We start from the raw sequence: 23,229 nt of genomic DNA, 5'->3' as shown, positions 1-23,229 counted from the left end.
GCTTTTACCTCCCCCCTCCCAGGCAGCCTCCTTTATCTCTAGTGTCCCTTATCTCTCTTCCGATCCCACCGATCAGCTGCTTCCTTTCAACACTCCCTTCCCTTCTTGTTTGCCTTACATAGTGTCTTTTCCTTAGCTGGAGCAATTTTTTGCTCCTCCTTTTCTTCTAATTTCTCTCCTCGTTGATTTAGTCTCCTCTCCTTGCAAGTTCACTGTCTTTACCTCCCTGCTCCCAGGCAGCCTCCTTTATTGCTAGCGTCCCTTATCTCGCTTCCAATCGCTTTCGATCAGCGACTTTGTTTCAACACCCACTTACCTCTTTCAAAAATAAAAGCATGATCTGCTTTTTGCCCCTGGGCAATTCAGCTCCAGGGACCACACATCCACTCCATAAGATGCACAGACATTTCCCCTTACTTTTTAGGAATAAAAAAATGTGTCTTATGGAGCAAAAAATACGGTATATTTGGATCAGGGCAATAGCCCATGGAGTGCAGCCTCCTGTTTTCCCAGTGGTCAACCAGATCCCTGTCGGAAACCCGCAGACAGGATTCGAACACAAGATAGCTCTCCCCTCCTGTGGTTTCCAGCAACTCTCATTTGGAAGGACTACTGCCTCCAGCTGTTGAAGCAGAGCACAGCCATCCTGGCTAGCAGCTACTGATAATTCCTTTTGCTTAAGGCCATGGTGCATTATGGATCTCTGAAGGCTGTTGCGCAGAAAGCGTGAAATCAATGCTTGACCCCATCCTGCATAAGCCCTGGTGCAAACAAGGCCATAATCCCTTAAGTATTGTGGTCAACGTCTGATGCGAACTCTTGCTTCACCAACGCCTAGCATGGAACACACAATCTTGGCTTTTCCCTAGGTAGGCAGGAATGATTGACTTGGCCCCTCAGGAAGTGGCACCCCAGATTAACGTTGAACCAAATACACCTCCTTAGATGCTCAATACACATTGCTCAACGATTTACACAGCTTTTCAGATTTCTAAGGAAATGTTTGCATTGGACATAAATCGCAAACCACTTGCTATTTTACACCCGAGCAAATATCATGAGTTGTCCACAAACAATCCAGTTTTCCTCATTCCTGACACAGATATTAGATATATAAGGACCACAAGCTGTGGGTCTGAAGCATCTTCCTCAGACGGCAACAGGTGAGGAGCATCTTGGGACGCCTCAAGCGGAGCAAGGTAAGAGATGAGACGCCAAGGTTCGCTTCTCCCAAAGTAACCGCCGAGTTTGGTTTCACAGCTTGGAAAGGATCTTGCAGGCGTTGGTGCTCTCAGGCCGTGATCAGTTCAGTTCCGTTCACATTTGGATGCGAATCTAACCCATTCACACATCTCAAAATGATATGGGAACTGAAACAGAGCTGTCTTTGAGATGGCCACTTTTGTTTTTTTTTTTTTTCCAATAGATTTTTATTGAGATTTTAAAGGTTACGAAAAGAAAAAATAATGAACATATTCAAACAGAAAAAAACAGAACAATACAAGAACAAAGGAAAAAAACACACAAAAAAGATGCAGATAATATTTTTTAAAAAAACAAATCAATCCTTTACATAACTTTCTTTCCTTTGCTTATTTCCTTGACCTCCTCACACCTCCCTTTTTGGTATTCTAATTCAATTAGATATTTCAGCAAATCCTTTCCATCTTTATTTTTATCCTAATGATTTATCTTAATATACTATAAATTTACATTCTGTTCTTTCACCAATTAACAATCCATTTTTACTTAATCCTTTATATCATTTCTGCTAAAACCACATTACTTCATTCCAACATCCTTCTAACATTCCTTAATTTTACCATGTTTCTGTAGATAAACTTTAAATTTCTTCCAATCTTCTTCCACCAACTCTTCTCCTTGGTCTCGGATTCTGCCAGTCATTTCCGCCAGTTCCATATCGTCCATCACCTTCATCTGCCATTCTTCCCGGGTGGGTAAATCTTGTGTCTTCCAGTACTTTGCAATAAGTATTCTTGCTGCTGTTGTGGCGTACATAAAGAAAGTTCTATCCTTCTTTAACACCAATTGGCCGACCATGCCCAGGAGAAAGGCCTCTGGTTTCTTCTGAAAGGTATATTTAAATACCTTTTTCATTTCATTATAAATCATCTCCCAGAAAGTCTTAATCCTTGGGCATGTCCACCAAAGGTGAAAGAATGTGCCCTCAATCTCTTTACACTTCCAACATTTATTATCGGGCAAATGATAAATTTTTGCAAGCTTGACTGGCGTCATGTACCACCTGTAAATCATTTTCATTATATTCTCTCTTAAGGCATTACATGCCGTAAACTTCATATCTGTGGTCCATAACTGTTCCCAGTCAGCCATCATAATGTTATGTCCAACATCTTGTGCCCATTTAATCATAGCAGATTTCACCGTTTCATCCTGAGTATTCCATTTCAACAGCAAGTTATACATTCTTGACAAATTCTTAGTTTTAGGGTCTAACAGTTCTATTTCCAATTTTGATTTTTCCACCTGAAAGCCAATTTTCTTATCCAAATTGTAGAGATGGCCACTTTTGTGACACAGTGCAAAAATTAGGGAGCAGGGTGCAGAAGGATACCTATATTAGTGAAGAAAAACGTACAAAATGCATTAAGGTAAGGGAAATTGCTTGCAAAAATGTGTCTCTTGGGCAAAATGGCATACCAAAATGTGCATGGGGGAATGCACAATAGAATGCGAAAGAGTTATGAAAACTTCAAAAAATGGCAAAATGATGTAGGAATGTGCCAGCTTAAGACTGAAAAAGAAGAAGAGAAAAACCGAGAGACTCCTAAACTGACAGATTTGTCGATCCTTACTCTTACATGGAATATGTAATGGGACTCGCTTTGGGAGACATTTATGCAAGGTGGTCTGTCAAATTCATTTCATGAAGGTTGGGCTTAATACGTTGTTGAATTGTTAACCAAACAGAGTTTGGCTTTTGTGGGGAAAGCTTTTCCGGTGGGGAAAACACCAGATCCAATAGTCCTGCTCCAGTCGAGAGGCTGTAACTGAGCAGCAGAATCCCTGTGGCTGCTTTGCATTCAGGATTCAACCCTTGGGGTCTCCAGCCATCAGGACTGGGGGGTGAGGATGGAGATGTGCTGTGTGTCAAAATTAGGCATCCCCAGTTAAGATGGCCCAAAGGTCCGGCTCAGCATAAGGCAGGTTTGCACATAACAACAACAGCTAGAAGCTATGATGAATTTGTGTGGGGACAGCCCCCAAGTCAGGGTTTTAAATTCAAATATTCTCAATTATAGAAATAGCTGGTTTCAGGGCTTAGAAAAATATTACAAGATATAATCGGCTGCACTTAGCTAGTCAATGCATAAAATGGTTTTCTTTAAAATGCACGGACAAATCTTCCTTCCTTCCTTCTGACAACCAGTAATATTTTCTCAGGTACCAGATCAAGATGCTAAAGGCTTGGACTGTCCTCCTCCTTTGCGGCCTCCTGCCCTCCACCCAGGCTCTCGCTGACGATGTCCTTTCGATGGCCCGGCTACATAAGGATGTCCTGGAGAATGGTGAGCTCTGGAACTTTCTGATTTTTCTAAAATATGAAAATTCAGAGAAATGGCCAAGGGAACCACCCAACTCTTGAATGAGCATTTGCAGAGAAGCAGGAACTGGCAGCCTCCTCTTCTAAACAGGAGTGGGTACAGTGGTCTTGGTGCTTGTGTGCCCAGGTGTGTCTCTGCTACGGGCTTCATCCCCTGATGGTTCAGCACAGCCACTGAGACCCTCAGATCTGCACAGGTGTTTCATAGGATTGCAGAGCTGGAAGGTACACCAAGGGCCATCTAGTCCAACCCCCCTGCCATGCAGAAATAAAAAGTGAACAGGATAACACTTGCACAGCGGATGTGATGTGCGCCTCCCCAGGCTGCCATTCAGGTTTATACAACCTCCATTTCTAAAATTAGGAGGACCGTCTCAAGCCAGACAATTGCATTGTCCCATCCCATCAGTTTATTTATTCAGCAATTAAAATATTTATATACCACTACGCAGGCGGCGCTGTGGGTTAAACCACAGAGCCTAGGACTTGCTGATCAGAAGGTTAGTGGTTCGAATCCCTGCGACGGGGTGAGCTCCCGTTGCTCGGTCTCTGCTCCTGCCAACCTAGCAGTTCGAAAGCACGTCAAAGTGCAAGTAGATAAATAGTTACAGCTCTGGCGGGAAGGTAAACGGCATTTCCGTGCGCTGCTCTGGTACGCCAGAAGCAGCTTAGTCATGCTGGCCACGTGACTGTATGCCGGCTCCCTGGGCCAATAAAGCGAGATGAGCGCCGCAACCCCAGAGTCAGCCACGACAGGACCTAATGGTCAGGGGTCCCTTTACCTTTACCTTTATTCAGTAAAAAAAATCAGGGTGGTTTACAACACCAGTGCATAAAACCATACACATATTAAAATCAGAAATCGGCTACCTATTGTCAGTTCCTGATACAGTGGTACCTCGGGTTAAGTACTTAATTCGTTCCAGAGGTCCGTTCTTAACCTGAAACTGTTCTTAACCTGAAGCACCACTTTAGCTAATGGGGCCTCCTGCTGCTGCCGCACCGCCGCAGCACGATTTCTGTTCTCATCCTGAAGCAAAGTTCTTAACCCAAGGTACTATTTCTGGGTTAGCGGAGTCTGTAACCTGAAGCGTCTGTAACGCGAGGTACCACTGTATGTGAATGGTAATTGCGATATGAAAGGAGATTCTGAGTCAACATCTGGAAGAATTTTCTAATGGTAAGAGCTGTTAGACAGTGGAACAGGCTCCCTTGGGAGGTGGTGGACTCTGTTTCGTTGGAGGTTTTAAGCAGAGGCTGGGTAGCCATGGGTCAGGGATTTGTTTGCTACGACTCCTGCATTGCAGGGGGCTGAAGTAGAAGTCCGCTTGAGGGTCTCCTGCAACTCTATGAAATGTCCTTGCCTGGACTCATACAGTCGAAGGATCCAGGCAGTTTATTGCCTGGGATGTGGAAAGAGGCAGGCTTAATAAACCAGGTTCAGTCCACCCAACCTCTGGTGGAAAAGGATGCTAATGAGATAGTTGTTTGTTTTGTGTCCTTGTATAGAGTTGATGAGGACAGTGTCAATGCTGACTTTTATTTCCTTGACTTCTGTCCCCTGTGCTCAATGCTGTCTCTTCCTTCCAGGCATCTCAGATACGCTGGCCAAAGGCAACCTGCTCCAGGGACTCTTGGGGCAAGCGCTTGGTGGAGACCTTCTAGGAGGGATCCTTGGAGGCCAAGGAGGTCCTCTCGGCTTGGTCGGAGGCTTGGCTGGAGGTGCTCTTGGAGGCCAAGGAGGAGGTCCTCTCGGCTTGGTAGGAGGCTTGGCTGGTGGTGCCCTTGGAGGCCAAGGAGGAGGTCCTCTCGGCTTGGTCGGAGGCTTGGCTGGAGGTGCTCTTGGAGGCCAAGGAGGAGGTCCTCTCGGCTTGGTAGGAGGCTTGGCTGGTGGTGCCCTTGGAGGCCAAGGAGGAGGTCCTCTCGGCTTGGTCGGAGGCTTGGCTGGAGGTGCCCATGGAGGCCAAGGAGGAGGTCCTCTCGGCTTGGTCGGAGGCTTGGCTGGAGGAGTTCTTGGAGGCCAAGGCGGAGGACCTCTTGGGATTGTTGGTGGTGCCCTGGGAGGCAAAGGAGGTCTCCTCGGTGGTGTCCTTGGACGTGAAGGTCTCCTTGGGTGAGTTATCTCTTTTACTGAGAAAAACACAGGGGGTAGAACTCAACGCTTCCCTATGGCAAGATGTAGATGTTGCTTTGTGGATTTAGCTTCTGCTCCTGACTGTCTCTCCTTCACCCTCCAGCTTGAAGTTGGTGGACGTCGTCCTTCCCAAGGTCTCACTGAAATTCTTGAAAGGCGTTGGGGTCAGACTGAACATCTATACCAAAGTTGCTCTCAAGGGAGATACGTGAGTTGACCTCCATGGGACGTAGCAAGCGGGGAGAGCGATAGCTCAGTGGCTGAGCACCTGCTTTTTAGGCAGAAGAATCCAAGTTCATTCTCTAGCAGCATCTCCAGGTTGGGCTGAGAAACCCCGGAGAGCCACTGCCAGTCAGTGTAGGCAAAGCTGAGTAGATGGACCAATGGCCACGACTCTGCATAAGGCAGCCTTCCATGTTCCTGTTGAGAAGTCCCAAGAATTTTCACCTCTTATTCATCCTCCAAAAGCGTACGAGGATTTTAATTTCATCAGGAATTTCCCAGGTGTTCTCCTATCCTAGCCAGTTCAAGATAGAGCCTTTGATGATGATGATGATTGTAAAAAAACCTTAAACAGCATTGAAGTATCCTGAGGATTTATTTGGCACACAATCTCCTTCAAATACATGGTTGGGGTGCTTGGGTTGGGTTGCATCTTAGTGTATTTTTGGTCTTTGTTGGAAGCTGCCCAGAGTGGCTGGGGAAACTCAGCCAGATGGGCGGGGTACAAATTATAAATTGTTGTTGTTGTTGTTGTTGTTGTTGTTGTTGTTATTGCTTGGGTCGGGGGATAGGCTTCCATGTACAGGTGGCGATCCTTCACTCAAAGCAGCTCCCTCATTCACTTCTATGGAACAAGCCAATGTAGCTGCTCGTTCACGGATTGGGTTCCCATCACTGAATGTGGATCACCATATCTACAAGCGATTCCATGAGCACATCTATGCACACACATATCTCTGGATCCAACTTCCATTCTACTTAAGTGCCCATGTGCACAGGGACATAGACTCATAGACATGTGACATCAGGAGGGACGCACGGGGTCATCTAGTTCTGCCTCCTGCAATGCAGGAATCACAAGAGGTTGCTTCTTGATTTCCACAGGGGGAGAAAGAGGTTAGCCAACCTTTTCCACGTGAAAAGTAAAATCTGCAGAGAGTAGCATCTGTACAGAACTCACAGATAGTGTGCAAAAGGCATCTGCAACACAATATTGTAGTTCTAGCCAGCCAGCCCCCATGCCCTTTCCAGGATACTCCATCCCCCTTCCCTCAGTTCCCCAACCCTCCCTCCAGCTGTCAGTCATCATTCTATGGCCACTGAGCACCGTCATTCCTTCTCATTGGGCTGTTGGGGGGGGGTCTCACCCAGCTTCAATTTATATTTCTGTCTCTAAACCATTTGTGAACTTGGGTTCACCAAGCATTCATAGCTGGTGCCATTTCGGATACTTAAAGACCAATACTTGGGAGAACTGAGACGGCAGTTACACAGTGTAATGGGAGATAGCTTCCATTATCCATCTTTGTCAAAATAATAGATTTCAAAACTTGCTGGGGAAAACAAAGCCACACCCAGGATAGGAGTCGTAGGACCTGCAGGGCATTTTTGATATTTGTGCCCCAAGCAAAGCCTGACAAAGAAGCCATTGCAATCTGAGTACCTGCAGAGTACATTTCGAAACTGGACCTGGTTCGGTGATCGATCTCATCTCCACCTCTTCTCTGTCTTCCAGGCTTTTGGGTGGGCTGCTGAATCTTCTGGTGGAAGTGAACATCACCGCAAACGCACGTCTGGTCCAGGACAAGTCAGGCACTCCCATCCTAGTTGTGGAAAACTGCAAGACCAACCTGGGTAACATTCAGATCCTGTCTGGGTGAGTGACCAGAGGTCCTGAGGAACACAGCCACTGTGGCTACTAGCCGCTGAAGCAGCTTAAAGACTCACGGTCCCCAATTATCTTCTTCCTTAGGTTCCTTCCACTCAGCTTGGACAGGGTCTTGACTAATCTCCTGAGCAATGTCCTCCCTGGAGTGGTGAGTCTTCCAAGAATTTGCCAGCTCCAAATGGTTGTCGATCACTTTCTTTGCACCATAGTTTTGCTGAATTTAGGAGAGGCATTGCTATTCAGAGTAGACTGCGGTGGATGAGATGGAGCAACAAACATAGTTAAGGCGGCTGTAAATACTGATACAAGGCAAAAGGATACCCTAGGAATTTTGTTTATTTATTATTGCAATTATGCCCCATCTTCTTCTGCAAGAAGCTCAAGCTGGCACACAGGGTTCTCCTCTTCTTCGTTGAATCCCAACAATCCTGTGAGGTAGGCTAGGCTGAGAGGCAGTGACTGGGCCAAGGTTGTACCCAGTGAGCTTCATGGTTGAGCAGGAATTCGAACCCTGGTCTCTCAGGTCCTAGTCCAACACTCTAACCACTACACCACACTGGCTCAGTGGAGAATGCCAATATGGGGAACCTTTGGCTCTCCAGCTGTTCCTGAACGACAACTCTCAAAGGTTCCCTACCTCTGAGTTAGAGTTTTACCCTTCTGGCAATCAGGATGACCGATAGCTGCTGCAAGTAAAAGATGACTCTTCACCCCTTGTTGTCCTTGTTGTCTGCCATTGCATCTCTGGGATGCCACCAGAATAAGCAGATGAGAATTTCTCTTTTGCAAGCGGCCGGCAGGCTGCACAGGGAGATTTATTTTTCAGATAACACAACAAAGGATGTGGGGACCATTCAGTTCTGTGGCTTCACTCCTGCTCCTTTCCCTTTGTTGCAGCTGTGTCCAGTTGTAGATCTTGTGCTGAATATTGTGAACACCCTGCTTGGCACGGTCAACAGTAAGTTTTCCATGACCTCCACCTTCCCAATCTCCTTTGGATCATCAACTAGCGTATATAATGTTGCACAACTTGCTGTCTCCCCACTTTGAAGTGTCAGAACGCCCCACCACCACTGCTGCTTCCCCCAGGAACAAACGGCATTTGGGCTTTTCTGCAATTTGGGTTTGCTCTGATTCAGCGCTATAAAGCAGGTTTTCGCAGGGCAAGTGCTGGGGCAAAAACAACAAGAAACAAAACAAATGCTTGGGTGCAGAGCTTTAAAGTGAGGACCTGTGCTTAGAAATGAGGCACAAAACAAGACAGGGTGATGATCCCTTAATGTACAGGGTTGTTGCATTGTTGGCTGAGACATTGCTTGCAAAAGGGTTTGAGCCATCTAAAAGCACAAGTGAAATGCTTAGCTATGTGTTGTGTAAAGTCCCACCTCGTTTTGTTGTTGTTGTTGTTGTTTAGTTGTTTAGTCGTGTCTGGCTCTTCGTGACCCCCTGGACCAGAGCACGCCAGGCACTCCTGTCTTCCACTGCCTCCCGCAGTTTGGTCAGACTCATGTTTGTAGCTTCGAGAACACTGTCCCACCGTCTCGTCCTCCGTCGTCCCCTTCTCCTTGTGCCCTCCCTCTTTCCCAACATCAGGGTCCTTTCCAGGGAGTCTTCTCTTCTCATGAGGTGGCCAGAGTATTGGAGCCTCAGCTTCAGGATCTGTCCTTCCAGTGAGCACTCAGGGCTGATTTCCTTCAGAATGGAGAGGTTTGATCTTCTTGCAGTCCACGGGACTCTCAAGAGTCTCCTCCAGCACCAGAATTCATAAGCATCAACCTTCTTTACGGTCCAGCTTTCATTTCCATACATCACTACTGGGAAAACCAGAGCTTTAACTATACTTGTTGGCAAGGTGATGTCTCTGCTTTTTAAGATGCTGTCCAGGTTTGCTTTTCTACCTTGCTTCATTTAAAGATTTTCAGAGACTTTGAAACTAAAGATTTCATTTTGTACTTGTTATGGTTTGAAGGAATTCTACAAAGATTGTCTATTGCATATGTACATGGTCATCGTGTTGCCTGGACATTGCCGACGTTCTCTTTGTAACACAGGGGTTTGTTTGGTTACTTACTCCTTACTCTTTTTTATTTCCTCCACAGGCGTCTGCCCATTCGGTACGCTGGGAAAACTACATTACACCCTGGCTGGCCTGCCGTGGTTCAGTGATGAACAACAAATCGTGCTGAATCTGAATGTAAGGCACCTTGATTGATTGATTGATTACCGTAATTGCATTTATATCCCATCTCTTCCTCCAAGCCGCTCAAGGTGGCCTACATGCTTCTCCTCCCCCCCCCATTTGAGTCTCAGAACAACAACCCTGTGAGGTAGGCTAGGCTGAGAGAGAAGCAGAGAATAACAACAGCTAGTTATCAACCCATCTAGCAGCTCAGCCCCAGGGAAAATCCTGATGTGAAAGCCTTCACATTAAGCCATTCCCCATTTCGGTGTCAATTAAACAATTCCAGGCATAGGCAAACTCAGCCCTCCAGATGTTTTGGGACTACAACTCCCATCATCCCTGACCACTGGTCCTCTTAACTAGGGTTGATGGGAGTTGTAGTCCCAAAACATCTGGAGGGCCGAGCATCTTTCATTACATACCGATATGATGCTTTGCGGGGTTAAAGAAAGAGAAAAACTGTGTAGAAAAGTATAAAGATAGAGGTAATCTACATTTAGATTAGATTAGACTGATGATATGGTTTTATTTGTAGATGTGTGTTTTGTTTTTTGTGTTTTTGTGTTCTTTTTTCTGTTTTGTTTGGTTTTCTTCTTTGTACTGTTTTATTTTGGATTCAATGTTTGTAATTTTTGTTGTAATTTTGCATTGAAAATAATTTTTTTAAAAAAACAAATACATCTGGAGGGGCGAGTTTGCCTGTGCCTGAGTTATACTTAACAGACGTCCAGTTCTGTGGACCCCAAATGTCTCTGATCTTCTGATTTTTTCTTTTATGTTTCTTCCAGGTCTTAGTGCTTGATAATGAAGGCAACTCCATCAAGCTTCCCCCAAGCAAGCTGCCCTCTCTTCCTCCAGCTGGGGACCACACTTCCCAGTTGCTTCTCTCTGGTGACCTCATTTCCTCCTTGCTGCAGCTGGTAATGAAGAACGGGCAACTCAACGTAGACATCACTGACCAAGCGGTGAGTCGCCTGCCCCAGAAATGATAGTCCTTGAAGAGTCTGCAAAGGATAATAATAATAACAATAATAATAATAATAATAATAATAATAATAATAATAATAATAATAATAATAATTTATACCCCGCCCATCTGGCTGGGCTTCCCCAGCCACTCTGGGCGTCTCCCAACAAAATACTAAAATACCGTAATACATCAAACATTAAGAGCTTCCCTAAACATGGCTGCCTTCAGATGTCTTGTAAAAGTCTGGTAGTTGTTCTTCTCTTTGACATCTGGTGGGAGGGCGTTTCACAGGGCGGGGGCCACTACCGAGAAGGCCCTGTTATGTACTGAGTTGCTCTGGGCTCCTTGGGAGGAGTGGAGGGATATAAATTTAACAAATAAACACACAATTTGACAAATAAGTAAATATACTGTAGTTAGGGAGAACATTCTCTTCTCATGCGTTGGCCAAAGTCTTGGAGCCTCAGCTTCAGGATCTGTCCTTCCAGCGAGCACTCAGGGCTGATTTCCTTCAGAATGGAGAGGTTTGATCTTCTTGCAGTCCATGGGACTCTCAAGAGTCTCCTCCAGCACCAGAATTCAAAAGCATCCATTCTTCGGCGATCAGCCTTCTTTATGGTCCAGCTCTCACTTCCATAGATCACTTCCTTGGAAAATCATAGCTTTAACTAGACGGACCTTTGTTGGCAAGGTGATGTCTCTGCTTTTTAAGATGCTGTCTGGGTTTGTCATTGCTTTTCTCCCAAGAAGCAGTCGTCTTTTAATTTCGTGACACAAACATATATACCCGTTAATTCTCAGCCTCAGTTTTGCACCTATAAATTGGGAACAACCCCTCTCCCCATCTTTCTTTTTTTTGAGAGGATGAACATGAAGGAAATCACCACCGCAGGCTGAATGGGAAAAGATTAGGGTGGCACTTAGAAGACATTCCCCTTTTAAAATTCTTTGCATTCATCTTGCTTTCCCCCAGCTCCGTGGAGCCGTCCCACTGACAACATCTGCACTTCAATCTGTGCTACCTCAGGTAAGGATTGGGAATATTGCTTTTGGTGTGTGTATGTGAAGTGATTTGCCCCTGCGCCCTGAGTGCGAATCATTTTCCCTGTCCCATTTTTTTTACAGCTGTCCCGGCTGCTGCCAACAAGCCTGCCCCTGGTGGTCAAGATCCGGATCAGCGACCTTCCGGGAGTGTCTTTGCAAAACGGGAAGCTCACGGTGACCCTCGCTGCTGCCGTTGATGTTTTCGCCCTTGCAGACTCCGGCCCTGAGCTTCTCTTTGGGTTGAATGCTGTAAGTAATGGGCTGGGGTGAATGGCGCATGGCTTGAAACTCCAACGCCTGGCCTGCCCTGGGTATCTAGCCGATGCAGTTGAAAATTCGTAAGAACATCAGAACAGCTTTGCCGAATCAGGCCGGTGACCCGTCTAGTCCAGCATCCCGTTCTCACAGTGGCTGACCAGATGCCTGTGGGAAATTCGCAAGCAGGATTCGAACGCAAGACCCCTCTCCCTTCCTGTGGTTTCCAGCAACTGATATTCAGAAGCATTGTGGAGGCAAAGGTGGTGGTCATTGCTAGCACTCTTGGCTCAATATTTCTTTTCAAAGAACCTTTGCTTGGGTGTCAGTAATCCCATCCCACCCCCAATTGTCTCTGTGTTGGGTTTATTTATTGGGCTGTCCTTGAAAGCCACCCAGATTCCTCTTTCTAGGTGTGGCAGTTCCTTTTAGCCAAAAGGAAGGAGGCCACGCAACAAGGAGCCTTCCCTGACCTCAGTGGGGCATAGAAGTCGGGAACAGAACAGAGCAGAATCGTAGAATCACGGAAGGGACCTGACTCTAGTCATCTAGTCCAGCCCCCTGCAATGCAGGAATCTCAACCCAAAGCTGGTTTTGCAAAAGCGAAAGGAAAGGGCCCCGTCTCTTACCCAGTCATCTTGCATTTACAGCAAATCGACTTGAGTGGATCCGTCCGCATTTCAGGAGCAAAATTGGCCGTCTCCTTATCTCTTGACAAGTAAGTAGATCTTGATGCTCTAGATCAGGGGTCAGCAAACTTTTTCAGCAGGGGGCCGGTCCACTGTCCCTCAGACCTTGTGGGGGGCCGGACTATATATCTCTATCTCTCTCTCTCTCTCTCTCTCTCTCTCTCTCTCTCTCTCTCTCTCTATCTATTCTATCATCTCTAATAGAGATATAGAGATACGGAGATCTCTCTATCTCTATCTCTATCTCTATCTCTATCTATCTATATCATCTATATCTATATATCTCTATCTCTCTATTTCTCTATCTCTATCTCTATCTATATCATCTATATATCTATATCTCTATATCTCTATATCATCTATCTATCTATCTATCTATCTATCTATCTATCTATCTATCATCTATCTATCTATCTATCTATCTTTCTATATCATCTATCTATTTATATCATCTATATCTATCTATATCTATCTATCTATCTATCTATCTATCTATCTATCTATCTATCATCTATCATCTATCTATTATCTATCTATCATCTATCTATCTATCTATCTATCTATCTATCTATCTATCTATCTATCATCATCTATCTATCATCTATCTATCATCTGTCTATATCATCTATCTATCATCTATCTATCTATCTATCTATCATCTATCTATCTATATCATCTATCTATCTATTTATATCATCTATATCTATCTATATCTATCTATCATCTATCTATCTATATCTATCTATCATATCTATCTATCTATCTATCTATCTATCTATCTATCTATCTATCATCTATCTACTATCTATCTATCTATCTATCTATCTATCTATCTATCTATCATCTATCTCTATCTATCATCTATCTCTATCTAGCATCTATCTCTAGCTATCATCTATCTATATCTATCTATCTATCTATCTATCTATCTATCATCTATCTATCTATCATCTATCATCTATATCTATCTATCTATCTATCTATCTATCTATCTATCTATCTATCTATCTATCTATCTATCTATCTATATCTATCTATCCATCTATCTATCTATCTATCTATCTATCTATCTATCTATCTATCTATCATCTATCATCTATCTATCATCTATCTATCTATCTATCATCTATCTATCTATCTATCTATCTATCTATCTATCTATCTATCATCTATCTATCTATCTATCTATCTATCTATCTATCTATCTATCATCTATCTCTATCTATCATCTATCTATCTATCTATCTATCTATCTATCTATCTATCTATCTATCTATATCTATCTATCATCTATCTATCTATCTATCTATCTATCTGTCTATCTATCTATCATCTATCTCTATCTATCATCTATCTATCTATCTATCTATCTATCTATCTATCTATCTATCTATCTATCATCTATCTATCTATCTATCTATCTATCATCTATCTATCTATCTATCTATCATCTATCTATCTATCATCTATCTATCATCTATCTCTATCTATCATCTATCTCTATCTATCATCTATCTATCTAATCTATCTATCTATCTATCTATCTATCTATCTATCTATCATCTATCTATCTATCATCTATCTATCTATACGAATTCCTATGCCCCACAAATAACCCAGAGATGCATTTTAAATTAAAGCACACATTCTACTCATGTTAAAAAATGCTGATTCCTGGACCATCCACCGGCCGGATTTAGGTGTTTGGGCCGGATCCAGCCCCCGGGCCTTAGTTTGCCTACCCATGCTCTAGATCCCTAGGTTATGGTGCAGAATAACAAACGGCATTTGGACAGGACTGGAGTTAAGGTGGTGTCGGTGGTTCTTCCACACAGGGACACTGAGCCGAGGGTGGGGTGGGGGGGGCGCCAAAATAGTAGTAGCAGTAGTAGCAAAACCTATATTTAAATGGGTACCTACTGAGAAGATCCATTAAAAAGCAACTGTACCAAAAGGAATTGTTGTGAAAATAAGAAATGTTTAGGGGGCTCATCAAATTTTGTCCTTGCTTGGGGCCACTACCAAAATCCGTCCCTGATTGGAGAAAGTCTCCCTTTAGTCCAGTGGTTCCCAAAGTGGGTGATGCTGTCCCCTGGAGGGCAGTGGGATTACCTAGGGGTTGCTAAGAGGTAAGGGGGGCAGGGGGGGGACCAGAGGTGTAGTCCATGATTCTCAATTCTGCACTGTGTTTATAGTCCCCTTTCTTCCTGATCTTTTCTCGGCCGTGCTCTGGAAGCTCTGCAGATGAGGTTCCCCCAACACGATGTCCTCTACATGTCTTGGACTACAGTTCCCATCAGTCCCAACCAGTTGTAGTCCAAGATGACATGGGGCCATTAGATGGTGGAGGACTTCTCTGTGCCAGATGTGCAGCCTAGCACCCAATGCTTTCCTTTCCTTTCCCTTCACAGCGTCAGCCTCAACGTCTCGTCTTCCCAGATCGGCTCCTTTGATGTAAGACTCCCTTCCACCAAATACTGCAGTGGACCCTTTGGAGGAGATTTTGAGGGAGCAGGGCGGGGTGGAGTGGGGAGAAGAAGTCCTGTCCCATGAGCAGAACTCCCAAGGTCTCTGCATCTCACCTGGAACTTGAAAGAGAAAGTGATGGCTGAAGTCATCCAGGATTGGGGGTTTCTGCTGGAGCAGAGGTGGAGACGGCATCTGGGGCAGCCACACAAACCCTTGGGTGCTTGAGCTACAAAGGGTGAAGTCCCATCATAGAATTGTGAAGTTGGAAGGGTCCTCCAGGGTCATCCAGTCCAACCCCCTGCAATGCAGGAATCTCAGCCAGAGAATCCCGGGCAGATGGATGGCCACCCAACCTCTGCTTAGGAACCTCCAATGAAGGGGAGCTCATCACCTCCTGAAGAAGTCATACAGTCATACCTCAGGTTACAGACACTTTGGGTTGTGCGATTTCAAGTTGTGCACCGCGCCGAACCCGAAAGTACCGGAACTGGTTACTTCTGGGTTTCGGCGCTTTCGCATGTGCAGAAGCACATCTGAAGAAGTGTGCATGCACACGAAAGCTCATACCAAGAACTAACTTAGTTGGTCTTTAAGGTGCTACTGGAAGGAATTTTTTTATTTTGTTTTGACTGCAGACCAACACGGCTACCTATCTGTAACAGAAGCACTAAATCACTCTTTGCACATGTGCAGAAGCGCCAAATCGCAACCCTCGTATGGGCAGATGTGGCACTGCGGGTTGCAAACGTGCTTCCCACACAGATCACGTTCGCAACCCGAGCGCCCACTGTACTGTCAGAAAGTTCTTCCTAATGTTTAGCTGGGAGATATTTGAAGTAAGCAACCCAGCAGGTCACATCTCCATAGCTGTCAGCTTTTCCCTTTTCTTGAGAGGAATCCTATTCGGAATAAGGGAATTTCCCTTAAAAAAAGGGAAACGTTGACAGCTATGCACATCTCTTTCTCTCACCAACTGATGATGCAGAAGTTTATCTTTCTTTTGCAGGTTGCTGTACTCAAAACCTGGATCACAAACCTTCTCAGAATTGGATACCTGCCTGTGATCAACGGTAAAAGAGCCATATTTGTACCAATAAGTGTTCCATTTCAGCATTGCCTTTGGGATGCAACAACCATTCTGCATGTCTAGCATGGTTTCTTGGTTTTATTCCAGGTGCCCTGGAGATAGGAATTCCACTCCCTAACCTCTTCAACCTGAACTTCGCCGCTGGGGATGTCAACATTGTTGATGTAAGATCTCAGCTGCTCATTTCTTGAAAACCGGGCTTTAACGTGGGCTGAGCACCACCTTGAACAAATCTGTAACATGTTCCACAATGCGCCTGGGAACCCGCAACTTAGTGGGTTTTATTCAATGCAGTCGTGGCCGGCCCTGGGGTTGCGGCGCTCATCTCGCTTTATTGGCTGAGGGAGCTGGCGTACAGCTTCCGGGTCATGTGGCCAGCATGACTAAGCCGCTTCTGGTGAACCAGAGCAGCGCATGGAAATGCCGTTTTCCTTCCCGCCAGAGCAGTACCTATTTATCTACTTGCACTTTGACGTGCTTTCAAACTGCTAGGTTGGCAGGAGCAGGGACCGAGCAATGGGAGCTCACCCCGTTGCGGGGTTTCGAACCACTGACCTTCGGATTGGCAAGTCCTAGGCTCTGTGGTTTAACCCACAGCGCCACCCGCGTCCTGCAGTGCTACTTCTGACTCAAAGTAAACTCCATTGAGGCTAATGGATGTGACGTTCCTTAATTTCAATGGGGTTTACTCTAAATAGGGCTCAGTTTAAAACGGTCCAGTGATTGACACATGACCTGCATGTCAGGGGAGGAACAGGGGCAGAGGAAAGCATGCTTTCTACTGCTGGAGAGAGGGGAGCGGGTGGCTTATGATGTAAGGAGCTTTGTATGTCTTTATTTGATGAGGTTGACTGATGTGATAGTAGGGGAAATGTAACAGACAAAAGGCAAAGAAAATCAAAGGGATTTCAGATTCAGGAGCAAAGCATGCTTTTAATTCAGTCAGGACAGATCTATCCCTTCCAGTGTTTCTGTTTCTATTTTCTCCAGTCTTAAATCCAGTTCTCCATGTTGGGATACTGCCAGGGAGACAAAGGCCATCATGCCTCCATGCCGGTCTCCTGTAGAACAGTATCAGTCAATTAGCGACACGAGCCTCAGAAATAACTGTCCACATTCCAGGACTCATGCATGCCCTTTTCGCAGAGTTCGCACAATGAAAGATTCACCCAGGAGAGCAGCATATTTACAGCTTTATTCAGCGTTGGTCAGAACAAAGGAAAAAACATGACTGCCTGCCTGCGTGTCAGGCAACAGAGAGAAACAAAAGCTATATACAAAACAAAAACTTCTTGTGAGCAGGAAATACGCAGGCTGTGACTCACAACAGCCTGTCCCCTTTTTAAGGTGGAATGGAAATATCCTAACATCCTCCCCCTTTCCGTGTAACCTCTAGTACCTGTGGTTCAACCCAATTGCAACCTCTGTACATAAACCTTAAGTTGTTCTCTGTTAACAACCTTAGACAACAGATCAGCAGGAATTTCATTTCCTGGCATGTAGGACACCTGAATGAGTCCTTTCTGAATACACTCTCTTGCACGATGTAGCTTAATCTGCAAGTACTTGGTTCTTTGCTTGCAACTCTCTGAGTTCAGCAAAGCCAAACAGGATCTATTGTCTTGATACACTTGTATAGGACATTTCACAGAAACTCTGATGTCCTGAGCCGTTGAGCCTCCCTGACAGTATCCCAACACTCCATAGTTCTACAGCAGGTTTTCTTAAAACTGATAACTTAATTAATGAATTGTATGCCTTTCACTGCTGCTTTCTCTTAATACTGCCATTTGTAATGGAGTTCTGACTAATACACACATATTAGTATGCTATGTTCAAGAACATATGCCTTTTTCGCACACTTTCCTCCAATATATGCAGTTTCTGTTATTTTGCTGGAGAACTGCACCATGAAACTGGGGTATGTGCAAATTTAGCAGGATAGCCATGTGTTGGGCTCACATAGTGATTGGAGATGTTCCAGTTTCTCATTGAAATGCAGCCAAGTTTCTTCCGTAACTGTGATGCTTTTCTTCTCGGCAGAATGCATTGCTGGCGAGCGTGACTCCTAAACTCCTCTAGAGTAGACGTATCCGCACAGCTGCAGAAATGAGCTCCGAGGCAGAAGTCTCCTCCTCGCTCTTTGCTGTTCCCGGTGACATCTTGGCCCAGGAATCTGACTGCAGAAGAGTCTTCTCTCATCTTCCTCCATCGTCTCATTGAGCTGCAGAGCTGCCTTTAGAATGACCTCAGCAATGTTTCCTCTAGTTCTGCCTTGGCGAGAACTCTGGGCTGCTTGTGTACTGTCTGGGCTTATTGACTGCCTCGCTCAGTAAAAATATGTCACTTTCTCAGCATTTATAGCATGTCTTTGTTTTTCTTCCACTTTCAATACACTTTGAAGACCTTTTCATCTCTCCTCCCAGCTACAGTTTTAGCCAAACCATCCCTCCTCACCTGTAGCCCCCTAAAATATTAGTAAAGGGAGACATGGGACCACTGCTATTTCTCCATATTAATTTTATTCCATAAAACTTATATACCACTTGATTATAGAAAAACAACAACACCCTAACAACACTCAAAGTGGTTTACAAAGCTGAGATGCTTCAAAGAGCACTTTTGCAAAGGGCTTCAACCCCCACTCATCAGCAGAAGAGCAAGGATTGAATCCTGCTGGGCGCAGTGGGCACAGCTAATTCAGGATCAAACCCTGTCCTCCTGCCCATCAGCTGGCATCACCAGTGATGTGGTGTGGTGTAGTGGTTAGAGTATTGGACTATTAGGACCTGGGAAACCATCACAGTACACAGCCATTATGGGTGGTAGCCATTGATGGCTTCCATTTTAAAGCCGTCCAAATTAGTGGCCTTCTCCATTTTCTTCAGCCTCAAACTTCCAATATTTGCTTTGTTCAGTGAAAGGGCAATTTTGTGAACGCGATGCCAGGGTCTTTAATATTCACTTCTGCTTGCACAACCAACTTGTCCTAGTGTAGTGCAGCGCTGAGTCAAACAAAGTAGGAATCTCCAAAGGGACCAGTTTCTGCGTGGAATTTATTTGGGTGGCAATACCTGGTCCCTGGAAGAAGCTCATCCCAGGGTGCCTTCACCTCCCCTGTGATTTGCTCCATGGTCTTGTTGTGAACAAAAATCTGCCCTTTTCCCCTTATGGGGTGTCCAAAAACCCATATAGAGTCCTTACGTAGGTTCCCTATTGGTAGGAGAAAATAAAAGAGGCCAACCAGAGAATACTGAGAAGCAAAGCAGCTAGTAAGCCTGATCTTTATTGATCTGTTGCAACAGGGTCCTCACTCACCACACGCAGGAGGGAGGAGGAACCCAGAACAAAGTGTACCTGCCCTTATATAGAAATTTTAAATTCCCTGCCCTGGAGCTCCAGACCACCCCTCCATACATCATACATACCTCACAGAAGGGGTGTAACCCAAAACCACCCCCCATAAACATCATACCTACATCACAGAAAAGGCGGTCTACAGCAGAAATCTGAGTGCATTGTTTATCTTGTTTATCTCATCTGACAGGTTACCTGTTAATGCTTATTTGATTGGATACCCTAGGGAGCCTGGCCAGTATTTTGTAATGATAAATACTTAGTTCCTGAGCCAGGCCAGGTCACAGAATCACCCTATTCAAACACAGACAGACATACCCTTAAGACAGGATTTGTGAAGGAAAAGACAATGGGGAGGCTTTTCCATTTTCCTTTGACCTTGCAGAGAAAACATTTGGTCAGTTTGGGAATCCAAAATGGTTTCAGGTCGGTCTTCCTGTGCTGATCTATGTACGTGCTTGGTTGGTACACTTATGAACATTTATTATATATCTAAGACTTTAAAATTCTTATCACAGTCTCCCCCAATGCACATGGAGCTTGCATGCCTTGTGCCGATCAAATCGGCCGCGTTGCCTGGGGACTCGCCTTTGCTCAGCGCTTCCCAGCGGAGAGGTGACGGTGGTTTTCCTTGCTGCATCCCCTTTGCCGGGTTGCTGCGCTGTGGGAACCACCACTTGAGGCTTCGTTTGGCTGCTGGCTGGGCTTTCTGCCTTTGGCTCGGAGGGGCTCAGAAGTTGAACATACCTGTGCTCTGAAAATCCCTTCTTTTGGCTGCTGGTCCCTTATTTTTGAGGCTGCTGGTCCCTTATTTTCAAATCTGTAAGTTGACAGCTATGCTCACCTCCCTGTGTCGCCCGAAGGCGAGCACTCCTCCTGCAAGTACTCAGGTTTCTCCTTCTCTCAGACCTCAGTCTCTGCAGCTCGGGAGACATCGGTGGGTTACTAGACCCAGAGGCCACCTCAGCCTCCCCTGACCCAACCGGTAGTGGAGCAGCTGTAAGTGATGGCCCAGCTGGAGGCAACGAGGTCATCCCTGCATCTGGAGCCAGGGCAGGCTCAGGCCCCTGACTCAGCCCAGCTGGTGCTTGTTGCAGGGGAACCTGTGCAGAATGGGGCTCTTCAGGATCAGGCCCCAGACTTGGTTCAGATGATGCCTGAGGCAAAGGATCCAGTGCAGACTGAGAGTCCTCTGGCTCCGAGTCCGAGTCCGAGCCTGAGTCCCAAGCCATCACACCACTGAGAGAACAGGGTGCTGGACTGAATGGGCCACTGGTCTCATCCAGTAGGTACTTCTTATGTTCATTCTCCATCTCAGAATCCCCTTAGGCATTATGGTCAGGAGGATAAAAATATGATAACACAATAATAATAATAATAATAATAATAATAATAATAATAATAATAATAATAATTTGTTATTTATACCCCGCCCATCTGGCTGGGCTTCCCCAGCCACTCTGGGCGGCTTCCCCCAAAAATATGTTAAAATAATATAATACATCAAACATTAAAAGCTTCCCTAAACAGGGCTGCCTTCAGATGTCTTCTAAAAGACTGGTAGTTGTTGTTCTCTTTGGCTGGGCGTTCCACAGGGAGGGTGCCACCACCGAGAAGGCCCTCTGCCTGGTTCCCTGTAGCCTTGCTTCTCTCAGTGAGGGAACCACCAGAAGGCCCTCAGCGCTGGACCTCAGTGTCTGGGCAGAACGATGGGGGTGGAGATGCTCCTTCAGGTATACTGGGTCGAGGCCGTTTGTGGCTTTAAAGGTCAGCACCAACACTTTGAATTGTGCTCGGAAATGTACTGGGAGCCAATGTAGGTCTTTCAAGACCAGTGTTATGTGGTCTCGGTGGCCGCTCCCAGTCACCAGCCTAGCTGCCGCATTCTGGATTAGTTAATGGTGATGTGATTATAGCCTGTCTTGTCTTGGTGTGCTGTGGTCCACTGGCCCATTTCAATGTGCTTTCTCTCGGAATTAAAGTCAGTATTCACCAGCCTCTCCCACAGATCTTCTTACGTGGAGAAAAGGAGCTGATGAGCTTTGAAAATGCTTTTTGTTTGGGAAGGTAATTCCCGCTCTGCCCCCCACAACCCCTGTTGTGTAACTCTCATTTGATCAGGGAACTAATTGCTGGGTTTCATCTCGCCAGGGTATTAACTGTTCATTTCGCCAGGACAAGGATATCATTATGGTCTGGTGGCAGTTTGCAGCTGACGCTAATCTCAGCATCTCTCTGAAAACGGCCTTTGCAGGGACTGGAACCTCAAGCTGTCAAAACAGGGCATCAGTTTTATCAGGGCTGGGCTACAGACTTGAGATCCTCTCAGGCTAATCTTCAGGAAAAGGCCACTCAGGTTCAAGGACAGGAAATCCCTGAAATGGGACACCCAGGGTGGACATCACAGCTGGGGTGGGGGTGGGGAGGAGATTTTCAGCTCTGTCTAGTTCTTTATTTTAGGATCATAGCTGTCAACTTACAGATTTGAAAATAAGGGACCAGCAGCCTTGAAAATAAGGGATCAGCAGCCAACATAAGGGATCAATGATTACTTTGATAAAATACATATTTTGTTGCGTGCAAATGGCTTTAGGTACCTATTAGGTCCATAAATTACCATATAGCATATATTCAACACAAAAAAAGCAACAATTTGTTGTTGACAAAGGACAGCTGGACCCATAGAAAGGGCCCCATTTCCTTCAGTAGCTTATTTAAGAGACATCATCAATAAGGGACAGCAGCGGGACATGGCGCTGGGATAAGGGACTGTCCCGCCAAATAAGGGACGCTTGACAGCTATGATTAGGATTCATCCATATTATTTAATATTTTTCAACAATTGCTCTCTGCTGATCCTATATATCATTTCCCACTCCCCTTATTTCTGAGCAGAAGAGGCAGCCATTCAAAGAGTCCATTGTCTCGTGAGGAGAGCACATTTGAGTTTTAGCAGTCATAAGAAAATAAGGAGAACTGGCTGGTGGATCAGGTCCATGGCCAATCTAGTCCAGCATCCTGCTCTCATAGCGGCCAAGCAGATGTCTGCGGGAAACCCGCAATCAGGATTCGAAGACAAGAGCAGTCCTCTCTCCTCCTGTGGCTTCCAGCAGCTGGGATTCAGAAGTATTTCTGCCTCTAGCTGTGGAGACAGAGTAGAACCATCCTGGCTAGTAGGCGGGGAACACATTCATCCGGTGCTATACCAGCTGCACTGGCTCCCAGTGGAGTACAGGGTCAGGTTTAAGGTGATGGTTTTGACCTTTAAAGCCTTTGTGGCCTAGGACCCACGTACCTACGGGACCGCCTCACCCGATATGCCCCATGGAGGACCTTAAAGTACACAAATGACAACATTTTGGAGGTCCCAGGTCGCAAGGTGCTTAGATTGGTCTCAACTAGGGCCAGGGCCTTTTCAGTACTGGCCCCGACTTGGTGGAACGCTCTGTCCCAAGAGACCAGGGCCCTGCGGGACTTGACATCTTTCCGCAGGGCCTGCAAGACAGAGCTGTTCTGCCTGGCCTTTGGTTTGGACTCAGTCTGACCCTTATGTTTCCCTCCCCTT

General features: G+C 45.5%; 1 protein-coding gene across 3 annotated transcripts; it reads left to right on the top strand.

Moving 5' to 3' along the window:
- Positions 1 to 1,133: 1,133 nt before the first annotated feature.
- LOC309344877 (BPI fold-containing family B member 3-like) lies at positions 1,134 to 18,664 on the top strand. Of its 3 annotated transcripts, none has more exons than XM_081867738.1 (17): positions 1,134 to 1,199; positions 3,427 to 3,551; positions 5,177 to 5,275; positions 5,387 to 5,699; positions 5,824 to 5,928; positions 7,459 to 7,599; positions 7,696 to 7,759; positions 8,509 to 8,569; positions 9,711 to 9,805; positions 10,582 to 10,758; positions 11,737 to 11,790; positions 11,889 to 12,056; positions 12,713 to 12,780; positions 15,163 to 15,205; positions 16,227 to 16,290; positions 16,395 to 16,471; positions 18,351 to 18,664. In XM_081867738.1, the coding sequence occupies exons 2-17, from the start codon at positions 3,440 to 3,442 to the stop codon at positions 18,387 to 18,389; spliced, it is 1,680 nt and encodes a 559-aa protein (XP_081723864.1). In that variant the 5' UTR covers positions 1,134 to 1,199; positions 3,427 to 3,439; the 3' UTR covers positions 18,390 to 18,664. The 3 variants fall into 3 exon arrangements, with proteins under 3 accessions (XP_081723864.1, XP_081723863.1, XP_081723862.1); XM_081867737.1 differs by having other exon boundaries at positions 5,330 to 5,699; XM_081867736.1 differs by having other exon boundaries at positions 5,177 to 5,699.
- Positions 18,665 to 23,229: the final 4,565 nt, after the last annotated feature.

Source organism: Podarcis erhardii, assembly GCF_964252035.2.
Source record: "Podarcis erhardii genome assembly, chromosome: 6".
Lineage (NCBI taxonomy): Eukaryota > Metazoa > Chordata > Lepidosauria > Squamata > Lacertidae > Podarcis > Podarcis erhardii.
This window is presented reverse-complemented; position numbering and strand designations above follow the sequence as displayed.